General features: G+C 27.2%; 1 protein-coding gene across 1 annotated transcript; it reads left to right on the top strand.

The window, feature by feature from the left end:
• Window positions 1-131: 131 nt before the first annotated feature.
• On the top strand, window positions 132-17167 carry LOC113551326 (eukaryotic translation initiation factor 4B). Its single transcript, XM_026953505.1, has 12 exons — window positions 132-383; window positions 3704-3814; window positions 4473-4654; window positions 9518-9628; window positions 9887-10043; window positions 10717-11196; window positions 11278-11536; window positions 13406-13645; window positions 13720-14045; window positions 14112-14172; window positions 14235-14268; window positions 16445-17167. The coding sequence occupies exons 1-12, from the start codon at window positions 377-379 to the stop codon at window positions 16490-16492; spliced, it is 2016 nt and encodes a 671-aa protein (XP_026809306.1). The 5' UTR covers window positions 132-376; the 3' UTR covers window positions 16493-17167.
• The last annotated feature ends 546 nt before the right edge of the window (window positions 17168-17713 follow it).

Below are 17713 nucleotides of genomic sequence, written 5' to 3'. Positions count from 1 at the left end.
ACCTCTTTGGTCTCCGTGAACACGTTTTACATAGCAAGCAATGATTTGGTGCCGTGGGTTCTCATTGCTCAACGCTCGGCAGGACAGGTACCTCCCCCTCCTGGCAATCCCCACCAGCATCCATTCCGATAGTTTCCCTGAGCCCGTGCGTCACAAACACACCGACGTCTGCAACCGCCTCGTTCATTTTCTCCTTACACGGCATCAACGGTGTAGTGCCGTAGCCGTTCAAAACGAATAAAAGCTGCACGAACGCGGTTTAACGTATTACGAGTTTTTGTTTCGTTTGCAAAAGTCTGCGTAGCCACACTTGGGAGTCTACCAGTCGTCAGCGTTCTTTACATTCAACGTCATCTGCACGGTCGTTACAACAATCATGTCGAGTAAGTATTTCCCCTATGTGGTCTTTTTTGTCTGGCGTTTAACTGAGATTGATGACAAAATATCCGTCGGTTGAACGAACGCCCACTCGGTAAACGTGTCGTATTGAAAGGCGTCGGCGGCGGCATTGACGCGTTCAGGTGCTCACGGTTATTGCGCGATTCGCATGTCTAACCCTAATGCCATTGGCCGTGACCACGTTTGTCCAAGTACGGTCTCCGAACCACCGTCTGACTATAGAGAGCTCCGTCCTTCTGAATTATTTCAATCGATCGATTGACCGTTTCGACGGGATTCCGCAATGAAATCCCGTTCACGTGTTTTACACGCATCGTACGATGTTTTATCACACATCCGATGATAACAGGTCAATGGCTTCCGCGCGCATCGCCTGATGTATCCGCCATACATCGAGATATTTCGCGCCCGCCCGACGTTTGAAGCGTTTTGTAACACGTTCGATTTGTCTACTCTTGTCACTAAGGGAGTTGCCCCCCCAGAGCTCCGTCACTCTTTAGTGTCCGGTCAATGTCGCATGGCGTAATGTGATGTTGCAATGGTGGGGGTGAAGCGACCGTTACCTCTCAATCCTCCTACCTTACCCTTTCCGTTCGTATGTCATGGCAGTCCTTTTTTTATCTATCGATACGTATTGTTACATAATGATATCAATTATGGTATCTTGTCTTGTGAAGATAAACTCATTCAGAGAAAATAAGTTTAAGCTTTGTACAACCAAGTAACTAGTGGATTTATTGGTTTTTCATCTAACTGTCTATTGGCCATTTCCCATTAAAATAACTTAACCATTCTCAATTGACATTTTTTATTAAATGCTCTATGTAGTATGACTATATATTATATTACTACTTATTGCCGTTTAACATTGTCAAATCTTTTTACAAATTTTCCTTATATTGTAAATAATTTGATTTTAATTATATTTTTTTTTATATATTATAAAATTCAAAATGCACATAATTTTGGTTTACATATGACAGGCATTTGGATCATCAGATTGAATTTTTTTTTAATAGCTTACTAATACAAACTTAAATATTTATTTACTCTTATTTATCTGTCCATCCTATGTATGTAGGGTGTCTTTTAATTGTTTGATTGAGTACTGTACAATAAATCCTATTGATATAGCCAGCTAATATAATATGTATATATGTTTACTTGATCATTATTTTTAGTTTACTGATCACCAAAATTATTCTGTGGCCGATAGCTTGTATATTATTTTAACTATTTTGTGCTTGTTTTTATTTTGACTTACACATTTAATTTCCAATTGAATAAAATAATTTATAAAAATCTTAGTTATCTTGACATTACCTAGTAAATTAAATTTGACTTTCTTTACTGAGGGATCAGTCTATTTTGATTAATCTATCAATCCGGAATGTTAAATCTATTCATTTAAAAATATATATATATATTTTAGTTTATTTCCTATTTATTTCATAATTAAAAACTATTTGTTTTATGGTTATTAATAACTAATATCTTCCTAAAAGCACCAAATTGTACTTGTATTGTCACTTTGGCCGTCAAATGGAAGTAAATTAAATTTTACTTTCTTTAGTGAGGGATCAGTCCATTTTGATTAATCCATCAATCCGGAATGTTACATCTATTCATTTAAAAATATATATACTGCAGTTTATTTCCTATTTATTTCATAATTAAAAACTATTTGTTTTATGGTTATTAATAACTAATATCTTCCTAAAAGCACCAAATTGTACTTGTATTGTCACTTTGGCCGTCAAATGGAAGTAAATTAAATTTTACTTTCTTTAGTGAGGGATCAGTCCATTTTGATTAATCCATCAATCCGGAACGTTACATCTATTCATTTAAAAATATATATATTGCAGTTTATTTCCTATTTATTTCATAATTAAAAACTATTTGTTTTATGGTTATTAATAACTAATATCTTCCTAAAAGCACCAAATTGTACTTGTATTGTCACTTTGGCCGTCAAATGGAAGTAAATTAAATTTTACTTTCTTTAGTGAGGGATCAGTCCATTTTGATTAATCCATCAATCCGGAATGTTACATCTATTCATTTAAATATATATATTGTAGTTTATTTCCTATTTATTTCATAATTAAAAACTATTTGTTTTATGGTTATTAATAACTAATATCTTCCTAAAAGCACCAAATTGTACTTGTATTGTCACTTTGGCCGTCAAATGGAAGTAAATTAAATTTTACTTTCTTTAGTGAGGGATCAGTCCATTTTGATTAATCCATCAATCCGGAATGTTACATCTATTCATTTAAAAATATATATATTGTAGTTTATTACCTATTTATTTCATAATTAAAAACTATGTTTTATGATTATTAAAAATTAATATCCTCCTAAAAGCACCAAATTTGTACTTGTATTGTCACTTTCGCCATCAAATGGAAGTAAATTAAATTTTACTTTCTTTAGTGAGGTATCAGTCTGTTTTGATTAACCTGTCATTGGTATCGAATAAGCTCACCTCGTTGTTTTTTCATCAATATTATATAATAAACATAGAATATTGAAACTATTACTAAATTCTTTATATTTTAGTTTACATAAATGTTCTTACAATTTTTCTGAATCATAAATATTTCACCCTAAAGAAATTAAAAACTACAATATTTTAAGACTTTATAATCATAGGTATTATCATTACTATTCATTTTTCATTATTCAAAAATATGTCAATATTACCTACTGAGCACAACGCGCATACACGGATAATGCTAACATAGATAACATTGCATGTCGATATCTAATCAAGAAATATTTATAAAATTATTATATTTTCTTAAGTATATTAATAAGACACATGTAAATTGAAGGTTTAAATAGTATTAGATGAATCAAGTAAATAAAAGTAAGTAATTCTCAAAAATACTTGTTAGGCGAGTCTTATACCAATAACTGGTTAATCCGTCAATCCAGAATATTACATTCATTAATTTTTATCAATATATTGTAGTTCTTATTTTATGCCAGTATATTATACTGGTTGTTATTAGAATAATATTCTCGATAATTATTTAAATCAAGAAATTATAATAATTATATTATTCAGCATTAGCCATTGTTGGGGGCTCTATTGGTGGTTTTAGGCTGGACATAACATGGGTTATTTTGTTTTTGAAAAAAAATGAGTGAGGAGAAGAAGTGTGTGATTTTTTAATCTATCATTGTAGGTCTTTGTACTACAAAAAATGATAATACGCTGGTATATATTTTATTTTTGTTAAATGTATTAGGTACCTAAATAATAGTTATTTTTATTGAAATTTTATTATAGGCAAAAAGAATAAAAAGCAGAAGTGGATATCAATAGAAACAGAAGTTATTTCAATTGCTAGCGGTACATGCTGGGCAGATGAAGCAGAAAAAGAACATAATGGAAAACATGGTACATCTCTTTTCTTTATTGTACAGTTTAATATGTGTAAATACATTATTGTTTCAAAACTTGCCTTATGATGAATTTTTTAGAGCTTATCCTCGTTTATTTAGTTGCTTAAGCTTCTTAACGAGAGTAACATCAGTCAACAAGAATCTTGCTTCAGGGGTTCACACTCTGAGTACTCTGTTACTTTATAACCCCGGGAAGGTCTGAGACAAAATCGCCAACCCTCCAGCCGGGGGCTTTCTTGACAAAGTTGGGCAGGAGAACCAGAAATTGGTCCAGTTCTAAGATTTTTAAGTCTGAGATGCCACTGGTTGAGACTATAATTTTGGGTACTGTTGGAACCTCCTGTGATTCGCATTTTTAGTTCAATTTGCAAGGTTCTAGCTATGCTAGTATAACTCAATTCAGACTAATCTCTTGTTGACTGTTAATCTCTAAACCTGAGGGCTTTTTATTTAAGATTTATTATTGATGTCATTTTATGGCACAATTTCTTTAGAATTTTTTTTAGTTATTATCACTAATCATAATCAATATGTTGTGTTTTACCTTGAAATATTTATAATATAATGATACTGAGATGGAAATACTATTTTTGTTAATACTGACAACTTGTATAAATTATATCATGTTTTAAACAATTTTTTTTTTTTTGTAGGTTTTGCTGGTTTTGGATTTGAACCTAAGCCATTGAACCTTCCTAAGGCTCCAAGAGCAGCATGTGAATCTATCATAGATGAAAGCACCGTGCCTCAAGAAGGACCATTCTTGGTTCATATGTCGAATTTGCAGTTTGAAATTGATGAAGATGATATTTCTAATTATTTTAAAGGACTCAAGGTAAATTATTTGTCTTGAGTATATGACAAAAAAAGTATTTAAATATTTTATACTCCCGGTAAAACAATATTTATTTGCTATGTCCTATGGCAGTGTTTCTCAACCTTTGTATAATGGCAACATACTATTAAAAATGTTCATACTTGTGACACACAATAAAAAAAAAAATTAAAACAATACCTATTCATTTTTGTAAATATAGTGTCAATAAGGTTTAAGCATTTGATATTAGTACTTCCCACGACACGTTTGGACCTTTCGATTGAGAAACACTGTCCTATGGAACAAATTTTATTCGGCCCGCAGACAAAGAATATACAACTCATATTATGACAACATTATGTGTTCGTTTTGTTAAATATTATTGGTTTTTAAATAATGTAAATAATATGTACTTAGAGTTTTGATGGCCCACAAACATTTTTCAGATTTCTAATGTGGCCCTTCAAAAATATTAATTGGTGACACCGATAGTATATTCTATGATCTAATTAATAAAATAAATATATTAAATTAATATATTCCATTAAAAATAAGATATTTACTATGTGGCTAATTTATGTGTAGTGGCACGGTTTTATTCAGGTTTTCAATTATAGGAACCCATTAATGTAATCTGCTGTTGCTGCCAGATACTAATCTTATTTTTAATAGTGTTCAATAATACAAAATTGTAATCATTGAACAGTTTTGATAATTAAAAATTATATTTAAATACATCAGTATTATCTAAAGTTAAAAAGTTTTTATTATGTAACTCGGATATTTTTATTTGAAATATTAGGCGATTTGCACAGAGTTGATGATATTATTGTTGTCAATAATTATTTGCAGAAACTGTGCTATATTAATTTTTCTTTAGACACCATATTATTGCTGATAATGCTATAAATGGTCGCAAAGTAAAATACAATTTTTTAGAATAAATATTATTTTTAATAAGCTACTTTGTTATAGTTGATTTATTTTCTATATTTATACAGTACAGCATAATAATTGTGAAAAAAAAGAATAATAACATGCACAGAGTTGATAATCTTATTGCTGTCAATAAGTATTTTGCAGAAACTATGCTAAATCAAATTTTCTTTAGACACTATTTTCTGTTATTAAATGCTTAAAATGGTCGCAAAGTAAAAGATAGTATAAGTTATGCTGCATTAATATGCTATTTAATAGCTTTCTGTTATAATAGTTAATATTATTAATTTTAAGTTTATTTAAAATGTTTTATGTTACAAATGCAGGTTTATATTATAAATAGATAAGATTTTTTTTATAAATACCTTGTTTAAATATTAAGTTATAATTAATTTTGATAATTATCTAAATAAAGTTTCATGGTGATAGCAGATAAGATTCTAAAAGTAATACATATAAAGTTCAACTGAATGTCAAATTTTAATTATTAGTTTTAATATATTACATTTTTATGAATAAATCTGCAAGTTACCACTATTTTGTTTAATAAGTACTTCAAATCACTTAAGTTTCTGAAAGTAGTAATTTTTACAATGGCAGTATTTATTAATAAGTAATAACAATAACATATGATATAATGGTTTCTTAATATATCAATATATAATATTTTCTGTATAAATGAATTAATATACCGTTTATTACTAATAGTAACATACATTTTAAAATATCCTTAGAAGTAGATGTTGACACAGTGATTTGCCATTTCTGGTCAAAATAATTTCCATGTTATGTAATGGTTTGAATTTAAATTTAATAGATTCATTAAAGTGACAATGTGAACCAATATAGCAAAATGGTTTCCAGTGTTTTTTTTTAAATTACAGACATTACTGAAATAATAAATAATTATAAGTTATACTTTTTCGATTATTTTAATATTTTGTCCTACCATTATTTATCTATTTGATTTGTAATGCTCAACTTGCATAATATAACTTAAATTTACATGATGAATCAAAGGCGAATATTAGCATGTGGAGTTCCTTTCACTTGTTTGTGTTAGTTGAACCAATGTTATATGTATATAATTCAATAATTCTGATACTTATTAATTGAAATAATTATAGATATGATTTATAGAGATCAATCAATAATGTAATTTACTTTTGCTAGGTTAAATAATACCAAGATTTTTTTGGCAAAAATGTTTTTAAGAATTACCCATAATAATATCGTGTTAGCTCACATAAAGCAATATTCCTACTGGAAGTGAACACAAGAGTAATCCTTGCTGTTAACTTTCATTGTTTCTCAAAAATGAAAATTAAACGAGTTTATTAGTCTATATTTTACAACGGTGAGTGCGGTTTACTCTCATGATTCACTTCCCACGAGATTGCTGTTTTTAATTGATAAACAAGTACTTACACTTTATGTATCTATACAAATTTAGAAATGCCCAGCTTGGAAAACTCTTTCAATTAGTTAACACCAGTTGCGCCTGGAATTTATTACTGTTGTCCTAAGTGATATTTGTTCTATGTTAATTTATACTTTAATATTTTAAATGCAAGAAAATTACATTGACAATTTAATGTAATATAATTGTATTGAGAATGATTCTATAATTCCTATTTGAATTTTCAAAAAGGTTCTATGTTACATTTGATGTATTATATGGATTTGCATTGTAATAAAGAAGTATGATAAAATCCTTTTGTCAATCTTTAATAGTCTTCTAAATTTTTAAGGGTTTCAGTAGAAAGCGGAGTTTGTCGTTGAACTTTAAAAATTTTAGATGTACAACACCTTGATTATCAAAGAACAGTGTTAACATCAGTTTTTCAGCAAATACAAGAACTTAAGTTTTTTCTAGTGCATTTCCACTTCTCAGACTTTTTCTGTAAGCTTTTTTTTTGTATACTGGAACGCTTCCCTGTTAATTTGTACTAGCTTATAATTTTTTTCTAACCATACAATCTTGATTACTCCGCTAATTTTAGGGCCGAGCCTATCAACACTGATGTCATTATTTGTAAAACGAAGATATGTGAAATTTAAAATCGCATTTTTTGTGTACTTTATAGTAGCCATTCAAACTTTCTTTATTTTTAGTCTTATAAAACCATTTACCGTCAAAATATCTGATAATTTTTGCAGAAAAATAGTTATTTTGATCCATAAAATAGGTACCTATTTGCACCATTAAATCTTTGATTCTAAATGTCATAGTCAATCAACAGCTAGGATCATGTAACTAAAATAAAGTTCATTATTTTCTGTGTCTTTTTGCTAATGATAAGTTTACTTGAATTATTATTTTGTGTATTATCCTTCAATTAAATATAAATAATTACTATTATAAATTTTGCTTAAAATTTCAGTCTCATTCAATATTTCCATTTTAATACTTTTTAAACTGTTATCCTTTACATGACTGAATCAATGAATTAGTTGATCGTATTTATTTTGCTTAATATTATCCTTAATTATTTGATCTTTTTATTTAATTTTTGTTGGCTATGGGAAATGCATTGATATTCTTTGTGGCTTATAATACATATATAAATGTGGACAATAAACATAATTATTGCATTAATAAATAATATCATGAAGCAATATTATTTTATTGCTTTATGATATTATTTTGTACCAGTTATCCTTGTTGATCAATAAAATGAATTTCATCAAAAAAAAATTTGAACGTAATATATTAAAATATTTTGGCTTTGATTTTTAAACTCGTAATTCAAAAATTACAAGAAAAACGTCAATTTTGCATTCCTGGCAAGTGCCTACCTTCCCAGACTTGCTTCGACCGGCCCTAACTAATTTTAATGTTGACTAAAACAATAGTAGTAACCATGATAGTCAACTGATGAGCTTCTCTACTAACATTCAATTTAAAATTCAAAAATTTGAGAGGATAATAGAGTAAGTGTTGCCACCAAAGATTAGGTTAGCTTTAAAAATAATTGATTGAAAAAAAATATGTTATACAATGCAATTTAATTTTTAAATGACTCATATTTATTTATTTGAATCTTCTAATCTAATATTAATATTGAATAAAATATATAAGAAATATATTAAAAATTTCATTAGTGTTTCCTTTAGTTTATAATGTTTATTTTAATAGCACATCCATATTTACTTACATTTATAATGATATTCATTGTATGATAAATGAACATGAGTATTAGTAATCACAATAAAACTAATAAATATTGTTATCAATTGGTTTGATCCAGTTAGTTAGTTTAGGTTATCATTATATAATAATATTGAATTTTGCTATCATAAATTGTTAATGGATACAAATATTATTTATTGTTAGGAAACTGATTTAAATGCTCTTAAAATCAAAAAAAATACCTTAAAAAATTAAATTGAATACATTTATAACAGAATTTAATTTTTTTTTTTATAATGCTCTTAAAATTATTTTTAATTAATTTTTGAAGAAATTTATTTCATTATATAAATTTTTATTGTTATGTATTATTCGTATCATTTTCATCATCCTCTAGTTCTTTCTTGTTTTTACTCTGAAAATTATTTCCAAAAAATAAACAATATATACAAATATACTATTTAGATAGATTTGTTATATTTTTACTTTGTGTTTCATAAAAGTACTGTATAATCAGGTGCTGCCTAATTTTTAGTGAATTTTATCCATTCTTATATAAAAATGACTTAAAAAAAAAAAAAAAAAAAATGTTATATTTTTAATTCTTTGATATGTATGAAATGAAGTTTGTGGTTGGAAAGCATTGTTATCAGAAAAAAATGTAATTTGCATTTAAATTTATTCCCTAATTATTATTATTATGTTGCTTGGGTATTTTTTTTATTATATCCGAGTGTGTATTTAATAAATTATTTAATTATCATTGCATTAAGTTATTAATAAATTGACTATTTATATGTTTAAAATAGATTAACAACATTAAATTACCACGTAATGACAATGGCCGTAATAAAGGATTTGGATATGTTGAGTTTGAAGAGCGAAAAGAATTAATTACTGCACTTGGAATGGAAAATTTGGTAAGCTTAAAAGTGTATTATCTTAAATATGTATTTATTACTATAAAAAGAAGAAAAATATCTTCTAAAAAAGCACCAATATAATACATTTAATTAATTATATCGGTCGTCAACGGAAGTATAGTAGTATACATTCTTAGTGGAAAGTTGATTGTTATGATCAATTTTTCAATCCAGGGTGTTACATTTTATTTTAATTTTGTAGATGTATTTAAATGTCTCTTAAATAGGTTTTATTAAAAAATTAACTTAAATTAGATTCGTGGACGTCGTGTACGAGTTGAACTGGCTAGTGGTATGCAAGATTCTAGAAATGCTTTTCAAAGAGGCAGTCGCATGGGTATGGATTTTCCTAGTGATGAACCTGGTGATTGGCGATCGACTAACCGATCTTCAACTACCGATGATAGAGGAGGTAAATAAACTGCTTTTATTAGTAGAGCTTGTAAGTTGTAGAACTTAATGTTCTTTAATAATATACTTTACAATCTAGAGCAGGGGTTCTCAACCTTTTGAGGTCCATACCCCCTTTCAAACTATTATATGAGTTAACACCCTGACCCTTACTACTATAAAATTGATGTATGTATAATATATATACACGTCAGAACATACTTTAAGGTTTTTTATTGAATTAGTATGAAAATAACCAATGAAATTTTTATAATATTATATGAATTTATTTGCATAAGAAAAAAAGTACACAGAAAATGTGTAAAAAATACCAAATTAAATTTTTTCAACATTTTCACGCCTCTGAAATTTTGTCATGTCTCCCTAGTGTTGTTGAGAACCCTAGCTCTAGGTTTAAAACAGACGAAGCTAAAAATTCAGTCTTTGCTGATGGCAAGTTAAAAATAACAATCTATTAATTTTATAAACCTAACAGTTTTCCACTGTAAATCACTATAATATATAAATTAAGTTATTTTTAATAACATAATATAATATTTATTTGATATAGGTATACTATGTGTACTATTTTTATAGTTAATAAATGATTAATTTGCATGTTTTATAAATTTTAACCCTTATAATTTTCAACCCTTCGTTATTATTACAATAACCTAATAAGTTATTTTATTTAGGATTTACTAGGCGACGAGATGGTGGTGCTTTTGATAAAGACCATGATAGTGAACGAGATAATGGTCCTTGGAGAAGTGCCAGACGTACTATTGATGACGATGTACCACGTAAACCATTTAGTGATCGTCGTTTTGATGATTCTGAAAGAAGACCTTTTAGTGACCGACGAAGTGATGATCTTGATGGTGGAAGAAGACCTTTTGGTGATCGTAGAGGAGATGATTCTGATGGTGGAAGAAGACCTTTTGGTGATCGTCGAGGAGATGATTCTGATGGTGGAAGAAGACCTTTTGGTGATCGTCGAGGAGATGATTCTGATAGTGGTAGAAGACCATTTGGTGATCGTCGTTTTGATGACTCTGACAGTGGAAGAAGACCTTTTGGTGAGCGCCGTGATGACATCGAAGGTGGACGAAAACCATTTGGAGAATCAAGAAGAGGATTTGGTTTTAAACGAGATGATGATTTGCCTGATATTGGTAATTATTTATTTTTAGAATTAATATTTTTTAATAATAGTACTAATACAAATGTATGACATTTTAATATTAATTTATTAGCTGGAGAAAATACTTCACAACCACAAGAACGCCCAAAGCTCATACTAAAGCCAAAGACTGTTGATCCAAATGCACCAAAGACTGAAGCACCTAGCTATGTAGCTGCACCATCTATATTTGGTGCAGCCAAACCCGTAGACACAGCAGCTAAAGAAAGAGAAATTGAAGAGAAACTTTTAGCTAAAAATGAACCAAAACCTCAATCAGAATTGTCTGGTGCTTCCTCAGAAACCAGTTTAAATGAGACTTCTGATAATAAGTAAAATTTTATCTATTTTATAAAATAAAAAAACTATTTTTATATCTTGTGGATAATAAGTTTATTATGTTACAATAGCAAATTAGAAAAAAAATTATTATTAATTAAATTAAGTTTTTTTTGGAAACCTGTTAAAATTAGACTTCTAATAAGAGTGTTTTTTTTCTCTTATTTATTGAAGTTAGTATATTTTATGTTTAAATATTTTAAATTACAGATATTAAATTTCAACTTAAAAAGGTGGGCAGATTTTTTGAGCGAAGAGCGCAGTGAGTGGACTATGTCCCCTGGTTATTTTATAAAAGAGTTACTTATTTAAATGTTTTTAATATTTTCTCTTATTATACTAAAATTTATTATTTGACTTGTAAAAAAAGAAAATTTACAAATTTCGGAATTTATATATAGAACATCCATATTTAATATTATAAACATAACTGTAGAAGCTTAACGAATTTTCTCCTATTCTTTGTAAAATTTTAGAATGAAATATTTTTAGAAAGTGTAGTAATGAATTTTTCAAATTATGAAAGAAGATAAGTTCTATTTTAATCCTTCCTAGTAAAAATATTAAAATTAGGCTGATTTTTGATAGACCAAAAATAGTTCTTTATTATTTGGAATGAGCATTCAGCCAAAATTAAATGAGCATTCATAGTACCAGCTAAATTTAATTCTGTTTAGTTGACCTCCAATTTGCTCAATAAATTTAATTATTTTGAAGTTATAAAATTGTATGTACTATCTATTCAATTCATTACTAAATTTGTTCTGTCCAAACATCTGTTTCTCAAACATTTTAATTTAACAGTTTCTTGTATTATTTGGTAATATGTAGTTTTCTGGAATATATTTGTTTGAAATAAAAATATTTATACTATTATAATGGGAACAAATATTATCTGGGAATTGATTTGCAGGTTAATATTTATAAATATAAATCAAGAGAAATAATATAAAAATTTGCATTCAAATACCAAGAAAGTATTACTCAAGAATTTTACAATTAGTTACGAGCAGTATTCAGGAATATCACTTTCCTGGGTTAGAAATACCATTATATTAATTAATCATATAAATATTTTTCTATATTTTATTTAGATTTAATACAACAACCTAATTTTTTTATATTTTGAAAAGTTATTTTAATACTATAGTTAAGTTGCCTTATGTATACAAAAAGTATTGAATGAACAAATCATCCTAAACTATAACTATAAGATGTGTATAAAATATATGACTGTACACAACATATCTTATAAAGTTAAAAATCTACCTTATTCTTACCAAAAATTTGTTAATATCATTTAAAAAATATTTCTCAATGATTGGCTAATTTTTGGCAGACCAAAAATATGTATAATTTTATTGGATTGAGCATATTTTAGCCAAAAGAGCAATCATAGTCAGTGGCACACTAAAAGGGTTAACCCCTCCCCAAGTTCAGGTCTAAGTATGCCACTGATCATAGTACCAGCTATTGTTAATTTTTTTTTGTTGTTATTAAAGAAAATAAGTGTTATTTTAATTCTTCTTAGTTTAAATTAAAATTAGGCTGATTTTTGATAGACCAAAAATAGTTCTTTATTATTTGGAATGAGCAATCAGCCAAAATTAAACGAGCAATCATAGTACCAGCTAAATTTAATTCTATATAGTTGACCTCCAATTTGCTCAATAAATTCAAAAAAATAATGCATCTCTTTAAATACACTCAATTACATTAAGTTAGTACTAAGGTTATAATAGACTTAACATTTCCTAAACAGAAGTGGTAAAAATCAGCTATGAAATGTTATACATTTTGGATTTAAATTATTGGATAACCTTTTTTATATAACAGCTATCATAAATATTTTATTTTCTTAGGTGTCAAGAAGAAACGGAAGTAAAACCACCTACTAAGCCTAAAGCAATTGAAACATGGAGGCGTAGAAGTCCACGTCGAACAAATGATGATGATCGTATACCCCGTCGAAGAGCTTCTCCTGAACGTAACCCTAGATATGAAGAAGCTCCACCACCACGAGAAAATGCTTGGGAAAAACATTCTTTAATCAAAGAATCCTTGTCTTCCGAAGAAAATGTGTGCAATGGAACCCCGACAATGTACTAAAAGCATTTATATTAATCAAAATGTATCTTAATACAATCTTATTATATTAAACAATTTTTATTTGTAGAGTGGAAGATGAAAAACCGAGACCAAATGTTTACATTCTACCAAATCTTCGTAAAAAAACTCTGGAAGAAACTGTGATATTAGATACAGTAGAATCTGAACCTATTAGAGAAGAAACTTCCCCAGATTTAGATAAAAATGTTCCAGATAGAGCAGCTGATGGGTCAGAAATTGTTGAAACTATAGTTGTAGAAGCCCCAAATGATGTTAGAACTGACCCTGACGGCCAATCCAGTGAACCTGATGTAGTGAAAGACCAATCCATTAACGAAGAAGATACAAATGATTCTGGGTTTATTGAATGTGGAAAAAATAGTTCTGATAAATGTAATTGTTTATATTTAAATATTACTATAAAATAAAGAATAGAATAAAATGTAGACTAATTTTTAGATAAATCAAAAAAGAAGCCTAAAGTTGTTAAAAAATTATCAGAAATAGAAGTTAAGAAGAAGTAAGTTAAGACAGTTTAAAACTAATAGTTACTTTATTATTAATAACTTATTTAATTTACAGAGATCCTGTTATAACTAAGGAGCTAAAGAAATCTGTAAGTATAAATAGTACTTACATTTAATACAATTTTTAGTGCTGAGCAATGCGAGTTTTGGGTAGAATAAAATCCAACCATATAACAATCGGTGATATTTCAAAAATAAAATTTGTTTCTTATTAAAATTAATCTAAAAATATGTTCAAAAAATTTAAATAAGTATTATTTTACTTTACCCATAATAGTTTTAAAATACAATTGATTATTATTTGTTGAGTATGTTATTGTGGAAATGCCATACCCCGCATGTGTTGTCTCTGTCAACATACTTAACAAATTTATTCTACCGGTTTTTATTATAGTTAATATTAAAGTAAATTTACTCATTATTGAATTTATGAAAGAAAATTTAAGCTAGGAGTGGTGGTTGGTAGTAATGAGCATATCTGGATTTAAAAAATCTGAATTATTTGGATTTGTTAAATCCAGATTTAGGAAATCTGAATTTTGTGGATTATTCAACTCAATTTTTCTAATCAATGACTTTTTTTTATATTCTAATAAATTTAATTCTACAACATAAATTTCAAACATAGGTGTACCATGTTTATTAATTTCACCATACATTATAAAATAATTGTAAGTCACATAAAAAGTAAATCCATAAAACCGAATAATTACAGATAAGAATTTGATTTAAATTTAGATTTGGATACTTGGTTTTCATGCCCATCCCTAGTGGTTGGTTATACATTGTTTTTTTGAGTATACATGTACATACAACCCCGGGTACATGTACAAATAAAATATATTAAAATCCAAGTTTTTATACACTGATATTTTTACCAATACACTCGTGTTTAATACTTATTATCTATGAAGTAAATTTTTATTGGTTATTTTAATTATTATTTTTCATATTTTCTTCTAAAATTGTCTAGATTTATTTATTTAGACATTATTATATGACTTAAATTTTGTGTTTCTAAAAAACAAAAAATGTAATATTTCAACAGAAAATTAATAAATGTAATGTAAGGTAACATCATGGTTAATGTTGGGTAATGTCATAGTACGGGTAGTATGTAATAGCGGCGGATCCAGATCAAGATAACAGGGGGGGCGCGATTTTTAAAGGGCATAAACTAATTTTGATAAAGTATTTATTTAGGTACATTTCTATGTTGCTTTCCACAGTCTCGTACAGAATAAAAAAAATATTTTGAAAATATAATCGTGATTAGATAACACTAATATAAACATTTGGTGAAAATTTCAAGTATTTATTACAATGATTCGTTTTTGAGTTACAGCAAAATCGAAAAGTGGTTATGCATAAAAAAAATTTCGTTATTTTTTTAGGGTTTTCCCTGAAAAATTTTTACTTGATGACGGACACAAAAATAAAAAAAAACACACCTTTGTAGAATCAATACATTCATCACTTCGTTCAAAATCTAAAAATATATCACTATAATTTTGTTACCTTGAAATATAATTACGTCAAAAACTAAAATCAGAGACTTCAAACTATATTTTTTTTTAGTGAAAAGGTGGGATGATTGCTCCCCCTGGATCTCCGCCACTGGTATGTTCATGTATTTTAATTGTACGGGCCTTAATCCCATTTCAGATAGAAACATGTGTAATTAAATGGCAATCACTAATTTAAACTGCTTGCATTTTTTTTTAAATATTTTAATTAATGTTAATATTATTTAAATATAAACATGAAAAGTTTTTTGCTTAAGCTTAATTTATATTCTCTATAAATTTGATAAGTGTATATTATCTACAGATAAACTTTACTAAGATCTAAGACCCGTTGTGTATATTAATGTTTGAAAGACACGGACAACACATGGATATAGTGGTATTTCAAGACTTCCGGCTACATCATAATAATACTATTAATTATAAAATTAAACAAATTGTTTTGAATGTTGTACAAATCATTATTAAGTCTTAACATCAATTATAAAAACTTAAAACTCTATGTACATAATAATATTATGTTCTTTTGTCTGCACCTGAAAATAAACATTATTTCTGTGCATTCCTGTACAACCTAGGTATGAACTTTATTCCACTATGGCAGGGTTGTACAGAATCGACAAATTCTATTGTTTAACACAATATAGTTCATTATCTACTACAAAATATTCTATGGTCTCCATTACTAATTATAGTTTTCATTATTATAAATATTATAATTTGCCTTTTATTTTTTTAGACTAGTAATAAATTTGCTGCACTTCTTGATGACGGTTCCAACGAATAGAAAATACAGTTAATGTTTTATATTTTTTCATTATATTGTTATATTACTTATGTTTAAGGATATATATACATAGAGAAAGAGCTGAATATAAAATTAAGCCAACATATATCTTTCTCTATAATCCCTTTATGTTATATTCATTATATTAATGTCTGATAGAAATGTTTTATAGTAAATGTAATTATATGTTAATTTATGGTGATGCGCGACGTCTGTTGTTACACTACATCCATACAAATTTAAAGTGATTCAAATTAAGACATACATCTTAATTTAACTAATCCTTTTTTTTAAAACAGATCATGTGGTTTGCACAATTATTAAATACCACTGTACAAAATTAATTTTTTTTTGTGAATTAAATTAAAAAATTTTTTTCAATTTGTCGTCTAAACAATCTATAAGACTGCTTACTTAAATAAGTGAATTATAATTTTTTTTTTATATACATAAATATTAGGTATTATGATAACAGACGCTCATTATTTATGTTAACAAGACTTTGACCAAGGACAAGTCACTGCCAATCTTTCTTTTAGCATCTTAATTTGTAAACATTTTTTAAATTTTGTTTGTGATTTGTGTATCAACAGACTTACACAATTATAGAATTAAAAATTAAATTCATCTACTATATATATATATTCATAAATTGTAAGTATTATAATTTATAAAATAAATTTTAGATATTATGTAAATTTTAATTCTTGAATGTATGCAGTCTTGTGATGTATTTATTATTATTTTTAATTTTAAAACACTTATGTTTAAGTTTGTGAGTTTAATTAATTTTTGATACTGACGACTTGGATTCAAAACATAATTTAAACTTATTTAATCATTTGTATTCTGTAAATAATAATGAATTGTAAAATATTAAATTAATATTTTTACTTTCTAGTAGATATTTTCAATTTACAATACCAAGACTATTGTATTCTTTAATTATTTAATCTGCTCGAGCAGTTTTAATGTTTAGTTAACTATAATTATTGTGCATTGTTTATATAAAAGTGTTGTTCATTGGTTATTACATTTAGTATCCCTTTTTTATTATTATTTGTTGAACTTATGTACATTACCGAAAACAATTGTTATTTAGTTAGTTTTTTCAAAAATAATACAAAAGTTTTCCTTTAAAATTTTAATGTAAAATGTTTAATAATTGGACAATACAATAATTATTTATACTGCCTTAGTGATTCTCTAAATGTATCTACT

The sequence above is a fragment of the Rhopalosiphum maidis genome, chromosome 2 (genome assembly GCF_003676215.2).
Source record: "Rhopalosiphum maidis isolate BTI-1 chromosome 2, ASM367621v3, whole genome shotgun sequence".
NCBI lineage: Eukaryota > Metazoa > Arthropoda > Insecta > Hemiptera > Aphididae > Rhopalosiphum > Rhopalosiphum maidis.
The sequence above is the reverse complement of the archived record's forward strand: the minus strand, read 5'-3'. Positions and strand labels throughout refer to the sequence as shown.

What these genes read in the sequence shown, in the direction of transcription:
- LOC113551326 (XM_026953505.1), top strand. An exon ending in AACTACCGATGATAGAGGAG is followed by an intron (nt 10,044 to 10,716) that starts GTAAATAAACTG and finishes TATTTTATTTAG; the next exon opens with GATTTACTAGGCGACGAGAT. An exon ending in CTAAGGAGCTAAAGAAATCT is followed by an intron (nt 14,269 to 16,444) that starts GTAAGTATAAAT and finishes TTATTTTTTTAG; the next exon opens with ACTAGTAATAAATTTGCTGC.